Source organism: Rhodnius prolixus, unplaced genomic scaffold (genome assembly GCF_049639745.1).
Source record: "Rhodnius prolixus isolate KJV_2025 unplaced genomic scaffold, Rpr scaffold_2, whole genome shotgun sequence".
Lineage (NCBI taxonomy): Eukaryota > Metazoa > Arthropoda > Insecta > Hemiptera > Reduviidae > Rhodnius > Rhodnius prolixus.
In genome coordinates, this window is record NW_027411592.1 from 20,115,571 (window position 1) to 20,133,561 (window position 17,991).

General features: G+C 32.2%; 1 protein-coding gene across 2 annotated transcripts in view; it reads right to left on the reverse strand.

Annotated features, from left to right (window-relative positions):
- Nucleotides 1–1,053: 1,053 nt before the first annotated feature.
- The window catches only part of LOC141449241 (basic helix-loop-helix ARNT-like protein 1), a 186,697-nt gene continuing 169,759 nt past the window's right edge, over nucleotides 1,054–17,991 (reverse strand). For both annotated transcript variants that reach the window (XM_074118470.1, XM_074118469.1), the window contains 11 exons: nucleotides 16,959–17,070; nucleotides 14,559–14,726; nucleotides 10,788–10,941; nucleotides 10,581–10,687; nucleotides 9,859–10,009; nucleotides 9,472–9,583; nucleotides 8,983–9,183; nucleotides 7,890–8,187; nucleotides 7,614–7,675; nucleotides 6,990–7,163; nucleotides 1,054–5,826 (listed from right to left, as the gene is read on the reverse strand). In XM_074118470.1, the coding sequence (XP_073974571.1) occupies nucleotides 5,749–5,826; nucleotides 6,990–7,163; nucleotides 7,614–7,675; nucleotides 7,890–8,187; nucleotides 8,983–9,183; nucleotides 9,472–9,583; nucleotides 9,859–10,009; nucleotides 10,581–10,687; nucleotides 10,788–10,941; nucleotides 14,559–14,726; nucleotides 16,959–17,070 (1,617 nt within the window). In that variant the 3' untranslated portion in view covers nucleotides 1,054–5,748. The remainder of the gene's footprint in view (nucleotides 5,827–6,989; nucleotides 7,164–7,613; nucleotides 7,676–7,889; nucleotides 8,188–8,982; nucleotides 9,184–9,471; nucleotides 9,584–9,858; nucleotides 10,010–10,580; nucleotides 10,688–10,787; nucleotides 10,942–14,558; nucleotides 14,727–16,958; nucleotides 17,071–17,991) is intronic.

Below are 17,991 nucleotides of genomic sequence, written 5' to 3' on the forward strand. Positions count from 1 at the left end.
CCGCTGCAAGGAAAATGTACTCAGCAATAAACAAAAAATTTGTAAGCAAAAAAGAAGTGAACGACAAAACGAAAATGGCAGTCCACTTGTCGACATTCTTCTTATACAAATTCCTTTTGTATAGGAGCGAATCCTGGGCTTTGAATCAAACCGATCAGAGTCCGTCTCTAGGCTATGGAAATGAGGTTCTTCAAAATGATATGGAAACGTAAATAGAACGGAGGCTACGGGATGCCCAAAAAAGTCATGGAGACAAGAGTGGCTGAAAAAAGACTCCGGTGAAGAAGAAGAGTAACCTGGAAAAATAACATCCTAATTAACTTGAAAAATAAGGGAGTAGAATTGTCTGAGGCCAAGAGGTTGGCCAGGGATTGAGAGAGTTGGCGCTCCTGTGTAAAAAAAACTCTACAGCCGACATTATATGAGGCGCCGAATAAGTATGTATGTATGTTTTGAGATCTCAAGGGGACAAAAAAGTGGTTTTTAGAAGTTTTCCCTGTATTTGTTTCCTCCCACTTTTAGTGCATTCAAACAACTTATTGGTTTTTTCACTTTTTCTATTCACTCTCTCTTTTCTGTGGATGTAAAAGTATGCGTAGATTTGCTTTGAAAGAGTTGTTATGTTATTCAAATGTTTCATGGAACGTTTTGTTCTTTGTTATTGTAGTGTCAGAAGCAAAAGATTTGATTCGGTTCATGCATAGCAAAGGTATAATAAAGTACGAGTTTAGTAGCACTCCTAAATTATGAGCAAAAAAGAATCCCTTGACTTTGCCATCATTCATTCATTTAGGTCTAATTACTGTCTTGCACCTATTAGCTTATTGCAGAGGTTGTAAGTTTGAATTCCTTTCAGGATTCGTCTCAGTTGTAGAAATGTGTTATGTTGAGCTTGTCTTCAAACTGATTCCTTTAAAGTGTGTGCGAATGATAGTTGATAAATACTCGTACATCAAGGACAATAAAACTAAACGCTCAATTGTATTTAGTATTTCTAGAATTTTTTCAAAAAATAAAAAAAAATCAGAGGAAGTTAATGATTACCACAATATATTCATTTTTTGTTTTGTTTATTTTTAATGATATAGCAACACATAAAAGATATATTAGTTTTTTCAGTCTTAGTATGTTTTTAGATTTACACTTCTGAAACATAAATTTTGCAATTTACAAGCTCCTAAACATTTCCCTTACAACTTGGACAATATATTTCGTCCTGGGCATTTTTCTCAAATTCCTTAATAAAACCATAATGAATGAATTAAAATAACACACGGCTATTTTTTTTTAAACATTACTTTTTCTTTTTTACAACTATAATATTGCTAAATGTATTACTTAATCTGACTAAGAGCGTAGAAGTACTATACACCATAGCAATTCTGTTAAATCAATCTTGAATTTAAAAGTAATTTTAAATAAATCTAGTATAAAATCATTTTGAACACATAGAGAATTGAGCTTTGTTATTTTTATTCAATTGTATAAGAAAAACGATAATATAAAATAACAAGCATTTAGATATTTAACAAAATTTGTGTTTCATATAATATTCAATTGTTTATTTGATGATCGCTCTAAGCTGTGAGAAATAAACTTTTTATATTGTACTTTCTAATTATTCTATAACTGAATGGAACGGGGCAAGTAACAAACAAGCATTAAACAACATTGTTATCGCTGATAGTTTCTGTCAGATCAACTTTTCTTCAACTTATAGTATTTATGACAAATTATCTTTGGAAGGTTCTCACGGCAGTTTGCTTGTTAGGACCGAAAATTTTGAGCCACTTTCAGATGATATGATTAATGTAATTTGGTTTATGCTAGTGAAGTAATTACCCAATTATAAACGATAACAATTAAATAAAAATTTAAGGCAAATTTAAAAAGAAATTTGATAGCAATATGTACGTTATTACAACACTGAACAAGAAATACAAAATTATGATTTTACTTTAATTATTAAGCATATCAAACATTTAAAAACACTTATTTATACAATTAACGAAATATATACAATATTTTAATGTTTTAAAAATTAAGAGTTATTATTAACATGAAAAAAATAATCATAAAAATAAAAATAATTTGTTGAAAAAAATAAACTAAAAAAAAAAATTTGCATAAATAAGTGTTAACATAAAATGGTAACTAATTTTAAACTGTAATTTCTTTTAGATTTATACATTGATTTTTTTACAATTTGTAAATATATATTACAGTAATATTAGTAATAAATTCTATACAATAAACTCAATTTACAAAAAAAGGAAGTATAAGTTTATTTAATACAAGTTAGAAAGTTAAAGGTACATTTTTATTTTTTCGTTTTATTTTTAATATCTCCTGAGTTTTTAAATTGAATTATGCATCAAAAGGAGAAAAACAATTATTTAAACCCATTTTATTTTGCAAATTTACAAGTTGGGTAGCGTAATTATAAATATATTATGTTATCCAATTATTATTTACATTTAAACACAAAATTAGAGAAACTGAAACAAAAAAAATTCTATTAAGGCCTCTCTCACCCAAGAGCTTGAAAATAGAGTAATCCTTTATTTATTTTGCTTATTCTTTTTAAAAAAAAGTTTTCACAAAAAACACGCGAGACGAACCTGTGATCTCCCACTTAATAATAATACGCGCTGTTAAACTCTCCAGTACAGGTAAAATCAACAAATTGGAGATATCTCTCTTTGTTAATTATCCGATCAATGTAGCACTCGAAACTACTCACAGTTACCACAGGCAGTCTTCTCTCGTTGCACTAGATATGCCGACAGGGAGCTGTAGAAGCTACGAGAGCAAATCTGACGATTTGTAGAACAACTTCATCATTCTAAGATAAGAGCAATTAAGAATGATTCAGAATGAAATAGAAAATGTTTGTGGGTAGGGCCTTCTTGTCATAAGTTTTAAGAACAGAAAGGAACTACATATTTACTTTACGACCTGTTTTAAGATTTAAAAAATGGAAAAATACCGAGTGATCAGGACAAAAAAAGTTTTAACAACTAAGCTAGAGGGAAAGCAAAGCAAGACGTTAGAAAAGAGTTCTTACACATTGATATCTCATGAAAACACAAATTGCACTCGCGAAGAATGTAGGTAGATGTGTTGCGAAACATTTTAAGGGGACCGGATGTTTGTGATAAACATCTAAAAGAAAAATATGTTAATGTCATTTCAGTACGGATCGGACGATAGGTAAAGTCTTGCAGCAGCTAATTAAAAAAAATTTCATTTTCCCTCTACATTGCAATAACAGTCTGAGAATTAAGAAAATTAAAAGCAATACTAAAACATAAACCACAGATATTTATAGAATAATAATCCTACAGAAGTTGTTTAAATGATAAGCAAAAACAGTTAGAAATGATAGAAGTGTCAAGTTCGAATGTACGAAGACAACATTTTTAAGAGTAGTGTTCTTGCCAGGCATACGAGTAGTAAGGGTCTCCTACTTATTTAAAAATAAACGTTGCCAAGAGAATAGATAAGCAATGTTGGCTAAATGTTCCAATGAACGCACAGAGGTAGGTTACAGATAATGTGGAGATCATCTTACTTAAAAAAAATTGTTCAGGTTACAGAAGTAGCAGCACTTAGTGCCCAGTTAAAGTATTAACAGAATTAAGTAATTTGAACCTTTAATAAGTAATCTTACTGCTCTATTAAAAAATATACTAAATCGCACAGACTTTATCTGCACCAGACTATCGAAATAAGGAATAGCGCTGGTGGTTAGGGCAAGGTGAATGTTATAGCCTGACCCTCGTAATGAGGACAAAGGTGCAAAAATTTGTGCCATTAATTATCCATGGCTAAGCACCAGGGGAGTTATTACACCTAATTAATTGCTCGCTACCCTTCCTTAGGATTCTCTTGAGAGCATGGGTAGAAGTTAGGTGAAAGAGGATGTATAGATTATCTAAAACTTCTAAAATTCTATCTACCTTTCTTCTTAATGATTTTCTTAATACTATGAGCAATGAAAATGGTTTTAGTACTTTTCGGACATCCCAAATTCATAATTTGAGTTGTCTTGTTTGCAATCGGACCGCCCTCATAACATCTGGGGAACTTGAGAGAGGAGGTGCATTGATAAAGAAGTTAATTTCCAATAGTCGATATCCCCTCTCTCCTTGGAGCTTCCTTGGTAAATCTGGGTAAGTACCAGGTGTTGTAGAGGAATAACCCTACTCAATCTTCATCTTTGGGGAAACCTTATTAAGAATCTTGGAAGGGCGTTGGAGCAAAGAGATATAAGGTTATCCAGTTAGTAGTTATAACTGATTATCGTCTCCCCGTTTTTCTCATAACTTCCCTAGACTACTAGGTGAGTGGTTTTATCAACTGGGGATTGCCCTCACACTGCATCTAAAGGGACACAGTAGGTATATTTTAGTAGTAATAGAAAAATAACTAATAATTATAAAAATTTACCAAAATCAAAAATGAAAATAACTAAAACGAGCAGTATTATATGATTGTGCATAATTTTCTATTGTTCATTTGTTAGCAACGGGGAGATAAACAGTTATGGCACTGTTTTCGTACATTTCTGAACGTAGTAATAAATTTATCTATTATTTTTTAAAGTAGATCTTAGGCTTTGAGTGCGTTCTCATGTGAAAGAGGTCTAATGAATCAAACCGTCAAATAAACATTCAATTAATAGCAGCTTTGTTATTTATACAAACCTACAAGGTTGCATTTGTGCGACAATAATATTTACATACCTACATTTGTTCTAGAACGATGGCTCAAATAAAATTATTATTTCAAAAGAAATTTAACATTAATTCAATTGATTTCTTTAAATCAGTTATATACATACAGTAAATATACAATTTCTTAGCTTTTAAAATAATGTTATTAATTTAAATTAGTAGTCCATACCATAAACCTGTACAGAGCGACATATATAACAATATTCACGCTATACAGTCTGTTCTCATTTAATTTCAGCCTTTCTTAAGAGCACTAAATACGCAGAGTTTCAATAAGATTCAGTCTGACAAAAAAGTCTTTAATTTTTCAATTAAAAAAGAGCTTTACAAAAACTTTTGCATATTTCTCTTGTAAAAAGTGAAAAATGTTCGTTTACTGTAAAAATTAACACTATCGATTTCCCACTGGTAAGCAGTTTCTAAATTATTTTACTTTTAATTTGACTATATTCAATTAGAAGCATAAAAAAAAAAATCTGTGTGAAATTAAATGTTTAGCTACTTTTAATTTGTCTCAATCAACAATTCCCGGATTCAATTCAAATGTCATGCCAATAAAACTACTTACATTAAATACAAATTTTATAATCATCACAGTAACAAAAGTGCAAAATTCCACACTAATAAATTGCTATTTCTAAACAATACTAATCAATTTAGTTATAATTGATATAAAATAACATTATTTATAATGACAACAAAACTATAAAAATTTATTCATTTAACTGAAATTTCCTTTAATAAAATATTAAACATCTCAATTCAGGTAATTTATGATTTTTTTTTTCTTTTTAATTGTTTACATTTTTTCTAAATACATACTAAATTGGAGCAGGCGTCCAAAACGGCATCTGCACTGACACTAGCTACATATAATATATTTTCTATTATATTTAAAAACATTTATAAAAATTGGGTTATCTATCTCGCTCAGACATGGAAGATAGATACAATAGGATTTTTTTTATCCAATAGTTCAATTATTTATCTGTTCTTTCTTTCTTTATTATTAAATGTCACTCACATTTAACTGTTCACGATCCTGTTGAAGAGTTTTCAGCATCTGTTGCTGCTTTTTATGCTCAGCCTGCAAATAAATTAAATTTTCTTAAAACAGCTGTATTAGTAATTCTCGAAAATTGTTTAACTAGTAATGAACTATGAATCTATTTAAAATATTCCATTTTCTCCAATAAATTGAAATAACGTTCTAAAGAATTTAGTTTTAACAAATACAGAAATGAAATTTCCACAGATTATTTGTTACAAAAAATAATACGGTTACATTAGCTTGTATGTAAAAGAGGTTCTTTTCTATATCTACGCTTCTTCACTTTTTAATTAAAAATGGTTTGTTTACTCCACCGATTAAGCTAATTCAAACTTTAACTTAACTGAAAACCAATAATTAGATGCTCTTCAGAAACCCTCTTTTTTTACCACGTTAAATGGTGGTAATGGTTTTGAAGTTATTGATACGGCCAAGTCTGGGCGTAAGAAGCTCAAAATTTAAATATTCGATTACAAGGAACATGACGATGAAGATTTGAGAAAATCTAAAATCATTTGCAGTTTACAGACCTCAATGCATTTCGACCCCTTATAGAACGAATTTTTTCAAAGGCGATCTAAACAGCTGCTACGTAAAAGATTTGGAACAAATTAAATTGTTGCAGTGCTCTCAAAAAGTGCAACTTTAATCATTTTGTCGGTTATAAACACCCTTCATTTTAAATTATTTAGAAGTTTCTCAACGAAGCCTTACACAATTCCAATAATAGAACTATTAAAAGTAAAGTAATCGCCTATTTTTTCAGGCGGGGCTTAACGTCCATTTACTAGGTGTCGTGGACGGAGGCGACTAGCAAACATACTTTACTATTTCTCATTTAACCATTAAATAAAATCCAAGGCCAAAACCGGGAATCGAACCCAGTAACCACAATGCATATTAGCTTTGCAGGTCTCGCCTCTTAACCCGCTCGGCTACCGTGGCGCCTAATAGAACTGTTATTATCAATGAAAAAAGAAACATTTCCACATTATACAAGTACCACTTCCGCTAAATTCGTCATTCCGAATGTAGAAAATTTAATTCATTAAACGAATATTATTTTCATAATTAAATAATATTATTAAGCACACAGCGAAAGCAAAAACAATCAAAATAAAAAATAAGTCAGATCCACTTTTTATGAACTTTATCTTTTGACTAATTTAGCGTAAATTGGAATGGCTAATGTATATTACCCTGAGATGGGTGAATTCTGAACGGTAGATGTGGCTTTCAGTGTTGGTTATTGGAACAGAAGTTAGATCATTTTCAATAGCAAATATTTGCCTTTCTTGCCTTTGAATGCTATTTTCCAACTGTATCTGTCCTCTTATAACCTTTTCTTCAACTTCACTTTCCCATAACCGCGGCTGGAACAACAGTAATACATTAATTGAGGAAACAGAAAATTGTTAGAGAAGGTTCACAAGATAATATAGCCCAAAAGTAGATTATAAAGTGTATCGCAAATCAATGTCAGAAACAGGTAACTGACTAAATAAATCATTTTAAGGAAACTGGTATTGTAATTTTCAATCAATTAGTAATATTCTGATAATTAGGAATTATGTATTTTGTATATGTACTAATTATATGTTAGGAATTATATTGTATAAGCAATAAGTTTTTGCAGAAGTAATTCGGAAGCTAAGTAAAAATGATTAAAAAGATTCTGAGAAATAATTTTAATTTTTTAAGCAAGTTTTCCTCGCATTCACTTAAAATTATAACCTATCTTTTATCCTAGATTTTATCTTTTTCAATATTTACTGGTGATTTTGAAAAAAGATTTATTTTACAAGTATTTTTATATAACTTACGTCAATAGGAACCTCAAGTTCCACATGAAGAGATCTTATATCAACAGATTCATCCACGCCACCTAAAAAATTTTAAAAACAGTTCGATAAACACTACATATGTAATATCTACAACCATCAATACAAAAGTAGATTTATCAATTTTTAAATTATACGACTTTTATCGGCGATTTGTTAGCGTCTAAAGATTTCTGACTAAAACAATAATATACATAATTTAAAATGACATATTATTTGTAATTATAACTGTAATGGTGGTATTAATAATAAAATTACCATGAACAGAAGCATCTGTCACTAGATAATCATTTGAGAAAAGGAAATCCCTGCTGTAATGTGACTGATGGGATGGTGGTACTTGCTCCTGACACGAAGGAGGCTGCAATCCTGCATCTTCTCTAGCTACAGTTCGTATGACAGAAGTCTCTTCAGGACGTATCCTTTTCAACACGGATACTTTTTCTTCATTCACACCTCTCTTACTTTTGTCCTTAGAACGAGGTAATGGAGTAATGACTGATGGACGGTTATAGATAGGTCCTTTCTTTAAGCACGGTACTGACATTACTCCTATCTGTAAAGATTCAGGAAAATTCTAGTAAATATTCTCTCAAAACCAAAATTCTTAATGTAGATTATTTCAGGCAACCCAAGTACAAAAGACTCCTCGAAAAACGCTCCAAATTGTCTCTTACGACCAAAAAGAAACTCTACACAGCCCTAATAGCCGCAATCTGGGCATACGGACTTGAACTGTAAGGTACTGCAAATCATTCCAATCTCAACCACATCCAGTCCTTTCAATTGAAAATCCTATGCACCATCATTAATGCACTTTTCAACGTTAACAATCACACTATCCGCACTGATCAAAAAATCTTTTTTGACCTTGAGCTAACCAAATCCCGTTACACCAAATTTCTTTCGAAACTTTCCCAACACTTCAATCCGCTCCTACACAACTTGTCCCAGATTATTCTTCCCTCGAATCCTCGCCGAAAAGCGTAGATGGTCTCGCGATCACCTGACAAAAGGGCATCCTTCGAATTCACTTCAACGGCATCTTATGTTACTCGACTCATAATGGTTATCATTGGATGGCCCTCATTCATATCTTTCAAGCCATTTTTATTTATGTATTGTAAGCAATCTGTTTTTCTTGCTGCCAATAGGCAGTTGTAAATTAGAATTGAAAAACAAAATATGTATTACACATAGACTCAATAAAGATTTTAAAAAATCAAATAAATTGACCTACATATTTTTCTGGTGAAAATTCAAAGTCAAAAAGTTGATCCGATTGCATTACTTTCTCTTAATAGTAACAAACAAAAATGATATTTAATATAAACAATAGGCAGATAAATACCCTGCTGCTTTGAATGGTCACTGGAGGCATATTTTTGGACTCCTTAGCAATTTTGGCAAATTGCTGGTTTGGAACTGGGCTTTCAGGAGAAAGTTGTACCTCAGATGATGGCACTTCAGTTAATAACTGTTCAATAGCAGTCCTTAGTTCATTAGGATCGTCCACTTTTAATGGGCTAATGTTAGGCGTTGGACTGCTATCCTGAAAAGAGAGAAAATAATATATTAGTTGACTTTTGAAGTGAAATATTGTATAGGATTTTTGTTTTTAACTGCAATCTTTGTGGCAATCAAGGGGCAGCTGTCAGCGGGAAATTTGGATGACTTGTTTTACGGCAATAACTTCAAAACAAATAAATTAAATAGAATCAAAACTTAGAATCACCTGCCTCATCTGTTTTGTTTGGCTGTTATGTCCTCAACACTTGCCACGTTCTGTTCTAAATAATAACTATGTGAATAAAATATTTACTAAAACTAGGTGACTAACCATAATAGCTCTAGTATCGGCGAGGGCGGATGTTCCTGGTTCATTTGATTGCATTACTATAGGAGCGAACTGAGCTTTCATCTGCGCTATTAACTTCTCGCCTTCTTCAGGACTGTAAATAAAAGCAACACTAAGTTGTAATCGACATAATAGAGGCAATAATTATTACTAAAAAAAAAATAATAATAACAATAAGGGCAACGCCTTGAAGTTCCAATTGAACTTCTCAATGTATTGCACAAGGGCTTCTTCACGCTCCCAAAACATAGGCAACGTATTCATTCTTGTGGCCATCCCAACAAAAACAAACCTCTAAGTATTAAATGTTTTGTTCTCTACTAGAATTACACTAAATATTAAAGTCATATAACGTGAATAAATGCTCACCTAACGAGGCTATTTATACAAATAAAAGATTGAAAGGAATTATCTTCTCCACTTAATTCCAAATATCCGTGAGTCCTAATATAAATGAATTCACCATTTTTTGAGAGGAGCCTGTAACAGCTGGATCCATAACTTTCTCCTTTGTAATACACTAAAAAACGAATAAAATTGATTAATTTTTTGAAAAAAGTTACCCTAGAATGTTTTTTTTTGAAATTTTAAGGGTGCTTGTTAAGTGAGTGAGGGTTAAAGGGTCTATTAGGAATAGCCAATAATAATAGACCACTCAGAAGCAGCAATGGATCAGATTTATGATCTACATGAAGAGGATAGAGCAAGCATATAGAAATCGCTGTCACAGGAGACAATAACATCCAAAAAACTGTTGCTAAAATAAATAATGTATCACAACATAAAAATAAATATTATGTAAATATTATTATTGAATATGCCTGTTGGAGGGAACAAGGGTGTATCAGATTGGCATGTAGGTTAACGGCTTTATTTCCCATGCCACGGAGAACCCAATTAATTAAAAATCTTTTAAGGCAAGTGGAAGAGAGGTAGAAAACGATTATCTAGAGGGGTACTTTCAGAATCACAGTAGAAAAGATTTCCAATTAGCACAGTACCCGAAGGTTCTCCAATCCAGTTTCTGCCTAAGAGATTACTAATAATGATGATAACAATAATATAAATAAGAAAAATATAAAGATTATTACTTTGCCTTAGTACAATCATCACCCACCGCACATCATCACTATGCATATACAAGAAAGCCGGACTTCCACTAACTTCATGCGCCAAATACCCAGATACTACGGATATCCTGCAAATAAAAAGATTTTACATTTATTAAATCACTTGTTATTTAGAAATTTAAGATATTGATTAAAAAGAAATGTTATTGATTTACTCTTAAGTAGTACCTATGATCAGAGTAGACAATTGTTCCATCGATAAGATGCCTGCTTATCCATTCTTCCTTCGTTGCTTCCAATATTGAATGGGCAGTAATTCTTTTCTCTCGACAAGGTTTCATTACAGCAACCAAAACCACATTATCATTGGTTAAATGCTCCCCTAAAACAGAATTCATAAATTAGTTATATAATATTCTTCAAGTTTTGTCTTTTTTTACAAAACATTTTTAGTGATAGCGTTTTTCTGTAACGAGAGAACACTTTTCTGATGTGAGTAGAGACTGAGAAGGCTCCTGGAGCCAAGGAACTTAAACGCTGATGCGCCTTAAATTCAACAAAAAAAGGAAGATAATAAAATCAGGGAAGAGTTTACTAAAAATAGTGGTTAGTGCATTGGGCTCTTTCACGAAGATTCTGTGTTCGTATCTAGCTAGCGGCCTTTAAATTTTCTCTTGCTATCAGCTCTTACAGTCCTATCTTCGAGGTAGATTTTGCCATAAGAGAACGGGAAACGGTAATGCACTGGATAAAAAGCTTGGAATGTCATTCATTCGTCGTGAAGATTCGTTCTTGGGCCACCTCAGACGAAGCAAAAGCCTCTCTCTGCTTGCCTCTATCTATTAACAGTTATTACTGCTCATCACAACATGGAAGATCCCAACCGCCGTGCTGCCTTGACATTGTTGTTTAAACTGCTGTTATAATCCACCAGTGTACCCAAAACGTATGACAGAAATATAAATTTTCTTCAAAACAGTTTCTTTGGCCATTGCCCAAAAGAATCCATCTCCTCAAAATTTCAGTTTTGAAAAAACTAGATAAAATATAATTTTTTGTTTTGCTTTAATTAGATAAACAAACAAAAGAAACGTGCTCTAGTAGTCGACTGTGAAAAGATCATAGCATGATTTACATTTCCAGCCAGTGAGTTTAAACTCGTTAATGTTAATTAAAAGTTACACGTGAACAACAGTACAACCATTTCTGATGGGACTCCCTTAGAGTGCATTTAAAATAATACAGGATTGCCACTATCATTATAATTTATTATTATAATTGTTACACATTGTTAAATTAAAACCATACGTTAATTTATGCATTTAAAAATTATAAGAACTTTTTTGCTGAATTAATAATAAGTTTATAAAACTAAAAAAGCGAATTGAAGATTTTTTTGTTATCCTCGGCATTACCAGTATTTATTGCATTTACTACACCTACCAATATGTAGGTATAATGTCAATTCTTTACTAAATTTCTCTTCTTAGCCATCTTGGACATGTCCCCTGTACAATTACGAAGTAACAGCTACACTACTTCTTAGCAAAAGTTTAATGAAGCCCAAATAGAAGATTACGGGCATTTCAAGACATATTAAAGCACCGAGTCAATTATTTAGTTAGGTACTAAATAATACGAATATATTTAAATATATTATAAATAATTAATGAACAATATGAATGTAAATCAACTTTTCCTTAAAACTTATTCCATATCAAATGAAAATAAAAATTTCTACTTCGCAAAGCTTACGGGCCAGTTTATGATGGTTGTAGAAGATCTGTGAACTGAATACTCATATAACTTAACTCTTTCATATATCGTACTACTTTACATTCTTCAACCTTTAAAAGTTTTTCCTGTTTTTTCAAATCATTTTCTCTTTCGTATTAGATGTTTATCTAATTATCTTCCTAAGAGCTACAAGAAAAAGTTGTCTCTAACAAAAAAACTATGCGCGAAAGTGTTCGAAAACTGTTTCGAGAAATGATCTCAGGATTTGTACATAAAGCAGTTAATATTTTATCTGCTCATTCTTTAGATTAAATCGTAGGCCGTGAAAATGACAAAAAAAATGGTCAAAAACGGCGATAAAAGAATATCATCTATATTTCACAAACATCGTTCTTTGGGGCAATAACTTTTAAAACTGTCTTTTGACAAATGTTTAACTGTGGTTTGGATTTTCTCTAAATAAATAAAGCATTGAGATCGTACCCAATTTTTGGAATAATAAATGAAGCGGATATCTAGTTTTAAACTAATTAGTTTTAATTTAAAAAACGGAAATAAAACAATTTCTGCACATTCTCCTGGGCAACCGATTTTTAGCTCAAAATAAAATATGCAGAATGTTCAAAATTGATTGAATTAAGTAATCTTACTCAAAAATTAAATCGTAAGTGACCAAATTAAATCATTTAAAAAATGTATATAAAATTAAAATTAGGATATAAAAAGCAAAGTTACATTTAATGATTGCAAGAAAGACTTTTAGTGGGAGAAACATTTGAAATAGATTTTTCCTACATTTTTGCTACGCCAAATGCAATCTAAATTGCAACAGAGTTGTGAATTGTGAGCATGTGGTAAACATAAAAGATGGACAGTGTAAACATACAAACGGAAAAGGCATAAAGGATATACAATGTAAGTTACCATATTTTTGGATCTATTTCTGGCCTAAGCTAAGTTTTGAATTCTTCATATATCTAGGTTTATTATTTTTGAAGTATCTAGGTTTAGTATTTTTGGTTCTTATTAAATATAGAATTATTAAAATAAAGTTCCAATTTGGAAAAAACATAAAGGTGAGGATGAATGTTCTTATTCGAATTCTTTTTTTAACGAAATAGATATGATATTTTTTTTTTATGTCGAATAATAACCATGATCTTAAGTTACGAAAAAATTCTAGGCATTGAGGAAGACTTACGATCTGTGGGCGTCTGATCTCCCATATTTCTTTTAGCTCGGGTTCGTTCGAAAGTCCGACCAGGAGGGTAGCACAACACAGGAAATCGGCTAGGGTATTCTGCCTCAAGCCGGTACGTCGGTATCGGAACCTATTTCTATGTCCCGTGCTATGTTGAGCTGTATACGATGATCTATCAGGATAGTAACTGAGTCTATTTGAGCGTCGATGATGGAGAGGCCACAAATGCTCAAATTATGATTAGTATCTATTCTTCTACTATAATTCTTTTGGACGTAATACTTTTAATCTTCTCAGCAACCACTTCCTTTTCTGTTCTAAATAATCTCTACCCATCAACCCTCATCTTTACAGTAATTCCATCATAACCTTCTCCCTGCAACCACATCACCTTTTTTTCGCGCCAACAATGTCAGCTAGGGTTAGCAACAGTAAGGTAAAAGGCCAAATTGTTTTTAGATTTAGTTAACTAGAGGTATACTTTTGGGTAAGAGTAAGAAATAACGGGCAAAGTGAATACTTCTTGAATTTATTACGAATTTGAAGGGCAAAACTAAATCAGTCAGTATTGGAGCCCATATGCAAAGCCAAGCGTAAGCTTCCTTGAATTTGCACAAAAGGGCACGGCAACTGAATTGGAAGCATGTTCCCAAAAGCGTCTAAACTTATACCGGGGGTATTATCAGTTGTAAGGACTTCTAAAATAGTTCATCGAGAATAAAATAAGAGCCCGAAATAGGAATTTTGATTAACGCAAAGTAGGTCCAATGTGCATTATTTTATTTTCTGTTCAATGTGAACACTATCTTGAGAATAAATCTATCTTAGATCCTAGTCTTCAGCTTGGTAATAACTGGCAAAATATTAGAAGAAAAATAACATTTAAAGATGCACAATAAAATAGAAGACATCTCACCCTTCCAAGTCTTCAAACGAGGCATCAAAGTAATACTGAAATATTGCCAGTGAAGCTGCATTATATTAAAATTTATTTTGAAACTCAGGAATGTATTCTAAAAACTAAACCAAATTTCTACTTGTACACACTAAGCACACTTTACCTTTCTGTTTTTTATTTGAAGCCGAGCCTGGAGGTATCCTCAAATGACCCTCAATGTGGACATCCTCGTACTGAGGTTGATCACTTTTAGAAATAGCCCTATGTTGTAATTTCAAAAAGAACGATCGGCGTGTTCTTTTCATTCCTTCCAAATTTAGAATATCTTCCTCTGAAAATAAATAAAAAATTATCAATTATTACTTTGCTTTTGACGTAATCACACAAATATTCTTAGTCTCATAAAATGTTTCTTATTTCACTTATATTAATTATTATTAACTAAGTTTGGGCCGTATCTTCAGTCTTTTTCAAATCACAAATTACATTTTCCTTCACTTTGGAAATACAGTAATGCTTTACGTCCAACTACCAAATTAGGAGTAATTAAGTGTAACGGAAGCGACTAGCTAACATTCTTTACTAATAATGTATAATATACATTTAAGTATATTATAAACCTTTATATTATAAAGGTTGCAAATACATTTTAATAACTTAGTAGTAATTTGTTTTTTGAAATTACTGATTATTTTCAAAAGTTTTAATATTATTATTATTTTTTTTTTTTGGCGCATCAACAGCTGAGGTTATTAGCGCCTGGAGCTTTTTCCAGTGCACTGCCGGCCTCCGGACAGTGTTCTCTCGTTACAGACAACACTGTCCATCACCGGACAGTGAGCTGTAAGAAGCTCCTAGGAAGAGAAAATCTAAGGGTCAGCTGCTGGATTCGAACCCGGGACCTCCGCGTGGGAGTCCAGTATGCTAACCACATAGCTAATCCCTCCCCTCCTTTAATATTATTATTATTATTATAATTTTTATGATTTAAGGCGCGTCAACATCTAAGGTTATTGGCGCCCGGAGCTTTTTCCAGTGCACTGCCGGCCTCCGGACAGTGTTCTCTCGCTACAGACAACACTGTCCATCACCGGACAATGAGCTGTAAGAAGCTCCTAGGAAGAGAAAATCTAAGGGTCAGCAGCTGGATTCCGCGTGAGAGTCCAGTACGCTAACCGCATAGCTAATCCCTTCCCTTATATTATTATTATTATTATAATAATTATTTTATTATAGTTAATTTAGTGACCACGACTCTCTTAGAGTATCCAAATACCTCTTCATCTAATTAATGGCGCGCATTAACTTAATTACGAGATTACCTCGGATCCTAACTACGAGAATTCGTACTATGTAGCGAAACTAAATCTAAAGGAATGGGTTTGGACAAATCATCAGGGAAAGATAATGTTAAACAATACTTTAGTAAGGTACTGTATGTATTAAGACATCATAAATGAAGGAGGTAATTCCTTAAACTGCTACCAATGAAATACCATTACTTTCATACTTTCCTCTCAGCGAGGCAAAGGGCGGCCGATACGGATAAAGCTAAGTGCGTTCTCGCATACTTTGTCGCGTTCACTTTCTAGATACGATTGTACCGATAATTGCTAAAACTAAAATTGCGACACGACCAACGATTCGCTGTGGGCACAGAGGTGGATTTGAAATATACTAATTGATGTTTTACTCCCCGCAAAGAAAACTGCATTTCACAATGAAGCCGATTTAAGTGTTTTCTCTAACTTTTAATTCAGAAGGCCTTGTTTAAGATTACTTAATTTACCGTTATAAGTAGTTGGCGATAAAATAAATTATTTAAAAGGTAGTCCATGTGAGAATCTTGAAGAATTAGGGGTTTCAACTCAAACGGTTAATGTTGTCAGACATGATTCAAATTTATAAATTTTACTTTACAATTCCTTGTAAACAAAGAAAAAAAAAGGTAGAACTTGGATTTACATAGATGTATGAGATGTAATCAACTAAAAATAGTAATGGGTTTCCTTCCAATAAAATTACCATAAGCTCAGAATAAATTTTTATTGTTTTACATATCGTAGACCTACTCACAGAAGTTCAGTTTTCTACTGGACACTTCCATTGATTTATTTGAGAACTTGTTAATTGTTATCGATCTTTGAAGAAAAAGGACTACCTTTCCCCCCATAAGAATGAATTGGAAAGTTGGAAAGTTCACAATTTAAAAATGTACTTTTTAATGTTACAATACTTTACTAGCCGACAGTCTTTTCGTCAAGGAGTTGATAGATTGTCCTCTGCAACGCCTTTTCTCGCACTTGATGTTGTCTCCTTCTTTTTGCTTGATGATTGCCTGTCCCCAAATTAGAAGCCATTTCTCTTCAATCCGTATGTCCTAAATAAGCTAGTAAGAAAACCTTACCAGTTCCTACAGGCATTCAACAGTTCTGCTGGCATTTCGTCAATTCCAGGAGTTTTGTGATCCTTTATTATCATGATAATTCCACAATATCTTTCCTAAAGTTTTTTTTTGCTAAACTTCATACTAGAAATCAATAAAACGAGAAAGAAATACTACCTGAAGAAGTAGAAGGCAAGTCTGGATCGAAGTCTGGTTTTAAATTCATTTTCAGCTTATCACGATCCTCCGGACTGGTGATGGTAAACAGAGACTGTCCGAGCAGATCATTCTGAAACACATTTTTTACATTAGAAATTATACTTTAATGACCTGAAGGAAAAGGTAAATGAGATATCCTTTAGTATTCCAGAGTTTTTAGCGTAACTCTTAAATTCATCAGTGCTATTATTTCTATTGTTATTATTGACAAGATTTCAATCTTGTAAAGAGAAATTAAATGAATAAAAAATAGCTCTTTTTTTGGTTTTTTGCTCAAGCGCATTTGAGATGAAAATGGAACTTCTATAAGAATTCTCTTAAAAACCAAAATTAAAACTGGTAAAAGAGACAGAAATTCATTGCCTTCATACTCAACGGCAATAAGTAAGATCAACTTCTTAATTAGATTAATGTTATGAATAAGGAGGAAAAAGTAGTTAACTTTAAAGATAAGATCGTTCCAACCAATTTAAGGACACAGATGACTAAATCTACTACTATAAGGTAGATCGGCTTTATGTACATTTAACACTACCTGGACATTAAGGTGAAAATCGTGTGAAGCTTTTAATTAAAACCTCGATGTTAAAGATCGAGACAGATAAAAGTTTTATCTCTCAAACAAGGCTCTACGAGAGAGATATGGGATGAAATATAAATGCATTTCGTTTCTAGTTGATAACAATACATTTCATTTATGACTATATTAACATTTTCTAAATAAGATTTCGGAGAATTATGTTTACAAAGTAATTTAGGTAAAATAACTTCTTTAAGATATTAAAAAACATTAACAATTGGTTGTCATTAATAATGAAGCAATGACTTTGTACCTTATGACCCCAAAAGCCTCCATTTTTGAAAAATCGTAAAGCTGGCAGTGCTAATAATGTACGCGGCGGACCCTTCTGGGGTCGATCAAGTGGGCTGTGCATATATTGACCCACTTAGAAATGTCAGCGCCTTCTTCAAATTACCAAATTAGTTTTCA